At 42.5% G+C, this 6,702-nt stretch overlaps 1 protein-coding gene across 1 annotated transcript; it reads right to left on the bottom strand.

Annotated features, from left to right (window-relative positions):
* Positions 1–5,295: 5,295 nt before the first annotated feature.
* On the bottom strand, positions 5,296–6,296 carry LOC116863396 (ribonuclease K3-like). Its single transcript, XM_032850855.1, has 2 exons — positions 6,182–6,296; positions 5,296–5,818 (listed from the first exon to the last, which is right to left on the bottom strand). Exon 2 carries the CDS (start codon positions 5,811–5,813, stop codon positions 5,358–5,360), a length of 456 nt encoding a protein of 151 aa, XP_032706746.1. The 5' UTR covers positions 5,814–5,818; positions 6,182–6,296; the 3' UTR covers positions 5,296–5,357.
* Positions 6,297–6,702: the final 406 nt, after the last annotated feature.

Here is a 6,702-nt window from a genome sequence, read left to right on the forward strand (position 1 = left end):
AAAAAAAAAAAAAAAGAAAGAAAGAAAGAAAAGAAATGGGCAGAAGACATGAACAGACAATTCTCCAAAGAAGACATACAAATGACTAACAGACACATGAAAAAATGTTCAACATCACTAACCATCAGAGAAATACAAATCAAAACCACAATGAGATATCACCTTATACCAGTTAGAATGGCAAAAGTTAACAAAACAGGAAACAACAAATTTTGGCAAGGAAGTGAAGAAAGGGGAACCCTCTTACACTGTTGGTGGGAATGCAAGCTGGTACAGCCACTCTGGAAAAGAGTATGGAGGTTCCTCGAGATGTTAAAAATAGAGCTACCTATGACCCAGCAATTGCACTACTACGTATTTACCCCAAAGATACAGATATAGTGAAATGAAGGGGCATGTGCACCCCAATGTATCTATCAGCAATATCCACAATAGCCAAACTGTGGAAAGATCTAAGATGTCCTTCAACAGATGAATAGATAAAGAAGATGTGGTTCATATATGCAATGGAATAGTACTCAGCCATCAGAAAGGATGAATACTTACCATCTGCATCAACATGGATGGAACTGGAGGGGATTATGTTAAGTGAAATAAGTCAAGCAGAGAAAAATAATTATCATATGGTTTCACTCATATGTGGAACATAAGGAATAGTGCAGAGGACCATAGGGGAAGGGAGGGAAAATTGAATGGGAAGAAATCAGAGAGGGAGACAAACCATGAAGAGACTCTGGACTCTGGGAAACAAACTGAGGGTTACAGTAAGGAAGGCAGTAAGCAGATGGGGTAACTGGGTGATGGGTGTTAAGGAGGGCACGTGTTGTGATGAGCACTGGGTGTTATACACAACTAATGAATCGTTGAACACTACATCTGAAACTAATGATGTACTGTATGTTGCCTAATTGAACATAATGATATAAATAAATAAATAAGCAGAAAGCTTTATCTTTTGAACAGAGAGACAGTTTCAATCTTATACCACTGTACTTTTAAATCCCTTTACTTCAACCTTAGTTTATTATGACCACACCTAACATTCTTTCCAAAGATTTTCCTTCACAAACCTTCTACAACTTTCTTTTGCATTCAGATTTTGTCCCAATCCATTTCTCTTCAAACAACCATCTTTATTTAGGACAGAAGTACCTTCTTTTACCTTCGACAGAAATACATTCCCATTCCTTATATCTTTCTTACATGTCTCCTGCTTTGCTACATACAGAGTTGTTTCATGTTATTTCCATCAGTCTTAATTATATTTAGCAGAATTTTGCACTCTTAGAAACCTTCGTCTCTAGTGAAAACTAAGTAGTAACTAATTGTGAACTGTTACACCAAAACTTTTTAGATGGCAAATTTGTGAATCAGTTAAGCACAAAGCATGTTTACCAATAGACTCAAATATCCTTAGTTTTTTGTTTGGTTTTGTCGGGGTTTTTTGCAACAAGTAGTCAAAAGCACAAACCTACATTTTGTACTTAATGCTTTAACACTTTATCCTGTTTGGGAAAGACCTAGATGTCCAATGAATTTAATCCCATTGACCGTCCAAGCAAAAGTTTAAAGTTTCAGATTATCAAAGACTTTGAAATCTTTCTTAACGATTACCATGAGAACTTTCATGAGACAGACAAAATTAACCATCATTTTAGGTCATTTTTTTAATAAGAAATTACAACAGAGATAACATGAGCTTATTTGACCTTTAATAAACCTTGATAGAATAAAAGTTTCACACTTAATGTTGATAACTTTAAAGACCTGTCTATCTTAACTACCAACAAACTTACATAAATTAGTTTTAATACTGAATTATTTTCCACCTGGATCCTCTTTTAAAAGTCTACTTGCTCCCCATTGTCAATTTTTACTGGAGATACTGGTGAAGAAATCTGTAGTGGGTGGTGTTAGGTTTAGGGTGTGCTCTTCTTTACCCCTTGATAGTGAGGGGAGAAGGGGGAGTCAATGGTGCAGGAGGCACCAAGGATGGTATAGGAACAAGCTATGCAGGCTGTACCCAAGATGTTGCAGAAACAGGAGGAGGGGGACAGAGAGGCAGAGAGGCAAAGTGCTGCCAGAAGGCAGAGAAAGGGTTCCCAGTTCTAGAGCTCAGCAGCTCCAACACTGGAGCAAACGCCATGTTTTCCCACCAAGGGGGAAATAGGCAGTCCATGTTGGGCCATAGAAGACTAGGAATTTCCTCAAAACAAACAGAGTTTCAGCAGCTGATTGAGAATATTCCTTAAAATCCCCATCAGGAGGTAGACTAACCACAGTTGGCTCCAGTTATACCCATTAATCTGGGAAATGAATGAATGAAGGAGAAGCCCCCACATTTATTAGGAGGGACAGTGAGAGAGAAAGAGAGTCAAGAATTCCCTTTCTCTGGGAAAAACTGTGTTTCCTCCAGCAACCTAGATTTACTTGGAGGAGGCCTGTTTAGATAATTATCCAATTTTTCAGGAAGGATTTTACTAGCCAAATAGGTTCTGCAAGAGGCCTTTAGGTCTGGGTCCTGATTTAGAGCCCTGAAAGCCTGGATAGACCTAGGGTGCCTCTGTCTATTTGCCTTGTTTTCTGCAGAAGAGATCTAATTGATAGATCCCACTGTAGCCATGCAGTGTACAGAAGATCAGTCCTTTCCTAAATTTTGCAATCCAAATTGTTTTCAGTGGGTTAAGAAGACATAAAAGGAGAGTCTTTGGGGAGTGAAGAAGCCCAGAGTCCACACTCCTGAAAAAGTAGAGAAGGTCCATTACCAAAATCCCACCCCCACCCCCCACCCCCGACTCCTGGGTGGCGTCCCACAACAGGATATGTCAGAGGCTCTGTGTGTCAAAAGAGACTGGAGGCATCCCTCAAACAAAAGATTGCTATTGATCACATTCTGCCTTACAAAGAAGGCATTCCTGCCCTAAAAGGCCCCGGGGAGGGATACTGGCCCCCTTCCCTTCCCCATTATGTCACAGGCTACAGATGTTTGCCTGGTGAATGAACCAAAATACTGTGCCATCCTATGCCTCAAAGCTGCTTTATTGCCCTGCCACATTTGATTCATGGAGAACACTAGAAAAGTTTTACAAGGGTAAATTACCCAATTTTGTAACTTGAGTAGTTAGTAGAGGACATTGTCCATATAGCCAACTACCCTAGGAAATGGTCCCCAATTGGGTTTTAATTCCATTGGATGCTGGTTTTGGGCAGCTCCCTGTGGAGTTCCCCCAGCCAGAAGTGACCAGGGATGTGGAAGGAATCACATTAGATGAATCAGGAGGAAATCTCACATGGGAGTCTTAAAATTGGCAGCCGACCCCGGTGACTTAGGTGGCTGTCCCATGCCCAACACAGACAACTTTGTATAAGGACAGGAATAAAGAGAGGGCATCACGTTTCTAGGTCTTATTACCATCCCGGCCAGGGTACTAACTTGCAGCCAAAAGAGAGGCTTTCTCCTCCTCATAGAGTAGCCAGGGACTAAAGGTTTACTGCCTGAGAAATTGACATGAAAATGTTCCAGTAAAGCCAGAGAGCCCCTGAAGGGAGACTAAAGGAAGAGAAGAGAAGGTTTTTGCCAAGTTTGCACCCAAGCTCAGAGTCCAGATGAGCAAATTAAAACCCCCAAGTTTGGATGCCAGATGATGGGGTTTTTGAATATAGGTGAGGTTTGGTGGGGTGAAGTCCAGAGCCAATGGCCAAGAAAGAATTCTTGAGATGTCTTTGGTGCAAAATGATGGTTTTATTAAAGCATGGGGACAGAACCTGTGCACAGAAAAAGTTGCTGCACCAGGGTTGTGAGGGATGGCTGATTATATACTTGGGAGTTGGGGGAGGTAAGGAAAAGGGAAATTTCAAAAAGGATTTTGAAATGTTAAAGAAGACTCAAAGGATACCAGAGGACGTGCTATTGTCAAGTAAAGATTTTCCCTCTAACAAGGCATTAACATTAAGACAGTTGGGTGCTTCCTGGAAGAATATCACGTATATACCACCCAGGAGTGGGGAGGTAGGGAGTTTGCAGGGTGTCAGCTTATGCTTTGTCCTTAACTAGCCTTCTGCTCCCTCAGCAAAGACACAAGCCAAGAGCAGAGGCTTAACAGCTTAACCCACTGAGACACCCACATGCACCTCAGCCAAATTCTTATTCCCTGTCCTTCAGTGTCTAAATCCACTAGCTGTTCCAAAACAGCATTATTTCTGTAACATTTCAGTATTTAGGTAAGACAAGAATGTTTTTAGTTCCCCAATGCTTTTTTTTTCCTTGATCTATGCTTTCTCACTATGCATTCCAATAGATCATGGGAGAAGTGACTCCAAGGCTACAGTGGATCATTATCCCTACTAGTACTTATATTTAAAACGTTATCTGGGGGCACCTGGGTGGCTCAGCCATTGGGCTTCTGCCTTCAGCTCAGGTCATGATCCCAGGGTTCTGGGATCAAGCCCCGCATCAGGTTCCCTGCTTGGCAAGAAGCCTGCTTCTCCCACTCCCACTCCCCCTGCTTGTGTTCCCTCTCTTGCTGTGTGTGTCTCTCTATCAGATAAATAAATAAGTAAATCTTTTAAAAAATAAAACATTATCTGATGAAATAGGGAAACCAATAGTAAAGATGTATGATCCATCAGTTCTCAGGGTTAGAACCTGTGTGTGAAGTACTATCAAGCAAACATAGACCATGGCTTCTAGGGAAATATGTAAAAGCCTTGAGCAGAGTTTGAAGGGATGATAAACTTTCCTCCTCCAAAGTCCAAAAGACACAGGGGTGAGGGAAGTGGCAGAAGCCTTGGGTTGCTGAATAATCTCAACAGGCACCTGGGCCCAAACAGTTCTCCTGAGAATGCTAGTGAATGCAATCAAGATGGCCCCAGGCTGACAATCTGTGAAAGGGATCCCAAACACACACATCAAGGTCATTACAATGCAACAGAAAGTGATTTTATTGCTAAGAACACAATGCAACAAAGCTTGGCAGAAGTTCCAAGATTAAAAATTGGGGGGCCTGGGTCTTTCTTTGCCCTCTTCCCTATTCCCTTCCTTCAAAACACACAGAGCTCCAAAGCAGAAAAGAATCCTGTTTATTTTTGTTCCAATTCTGGTCTTGCATCTTGGCCCTCTAATTCTCCCAATCCCCTTCTTCTTTCTTCTATGGGAACCATGGAAATCAACAAAGGAAAAGAAAAGCAGAAGAGACCATAAAAAAACAAGTACCAAGTGAAAGAGGAACTAATGGGAAACTTGGAAACTTGGGATCAAGCATTTTTTTTTTTAAGATGTTTATTTATGGGACCATGACCTGAGCCAGAGGCAGACGCTTAAGGACTGAGCTACCCAAGTGCCCCTGGAAATCTCAGTCTTAATCTAAGTGCACAGGAACTAGATGATAGGGAGGGTCGCCCGGCTGAGGGGGGTTACAGGCAACAGTGTAGAACTGGTTCTGGGGAGTAGTACTGTAGCGGCAGTTGGGATATGATCCTCCAGTGTGACTGCAGTAAGTCATGCCAATAATCTTTGCACTCCGGTGGCAGTTATTCTGGCCATTCCTGCACGTCCTGTTGGGCAAAAGACAGGTAGCAGCCACGTTCTGGAAGGTGTCATGCAGAAAGGTGTTTTGAGGCTTACAGCGCTGATTATAATTATTGACACGACGCATTGCTATGTTGCATTGGACAGAACCTGTACTTATATGCTGAATTGCAAACCATTGAGCCCTGGTTGGGCGTTGAGCCCAAGCACCAAGTGGATGCCCTGGCCCCCATGATCCCAGCAGCAACAGGAGGAGAGGAAACGGTCCCAGAAGATCCAGCATCATCTCTTCTGTGTAGGAAGGGAAAAAAGTAAGAGATGATAATAGTAGAGGTCATAAGAGCAAAATGATCATTCATAACCATGCCTTTTAAGATTTCATTCATCCCTTTCTTGTTGTTTAAACCATCTTCTTTCTGATGTGAGTCTCACAATTCTAGGAAGGACCTGAAGCCCAGGCAGGAGGAATGTGAGTTAAGATGACATTTTCTCGACTGGCAAATCCCATTCTTCTCTTTGTCCTGGGCTTATGCAAAGAAAAACTTGTTTATTCCCTCCTCCCTCCTGGAATATTTCTCCTCCATCTATGTGACCTGGAACTTCTGGCCATCATCATGGCTCTACTCTCCCCAGCCCCCAGGCTTCTCTTCTTACCTGGTCTCCTTGCTGGGGCTCCTGTTGAGGACAGTGGCCCTGGTTAGTCCCAGGCTCAGAGACTTTTGTCGGCTGTTCCTCTGCCAGGTATGCAAGCGTGGAAGGGTTCTGAGCCCTAGGAAAGAGGAAAGGGAAACTAGGGCTTAGAAGATGCCCTTCTTGTGCACAGTGTGGATGAGACCCACACCCTCCATCTCACTCTTTAAAGCCAGTATCCCTTCAGATGCAGGAAGAGGAGGCTCCTTAAAGGAACAAAGGAGAAGTGATTACTTCCTCAAAGAAGTTTTGAGGAAGTACTGACTTCCTGATATGGGTGGAGAGCTTCCTTCCTGATCTTAAGCTTTAGTGTTTTGAAGCTCTGTGGTTTCAGTTCCTTAAGAGAAAACATACCATGTAAATTTGATATGGTGATTGCCATTTACCTGTTAATGTTTTGAGTTCCAACAACAAACTTGAATGAATTAATTTATGTGCAATTTTATTGGGCCAGATACCAGGCTATTCAGATTCAAGAGCTCATG

The sequence above is a fragment of the Lontra canadensis genome, unplaced genomic scaffold (assembly GCF_010015895.1).
Source record: "Lontra canadensis isolate GAN:19392208 unplaced genomic scaffold, GSC_riverotter_1.0 scaffold1058, whole genome shotgun sequence".
Taxonomy (NCBI): domain Eukaryota; kingdom Metazoa; phylum Chordata; class Mammalia; order Carnivora; family Mustelidae; genus Lontra; species Lontra canadensis.

What these genes read in the sequence shown, in the direction of transcription:
- LOC116863396 (XM_032850855.1), bottom strand. Translation starts at nt 5,813, where the DNA reads ATGATGCTGGATCTTCTGGGACCGTTTCCTCTCCTCCTGTTGCTGCTG.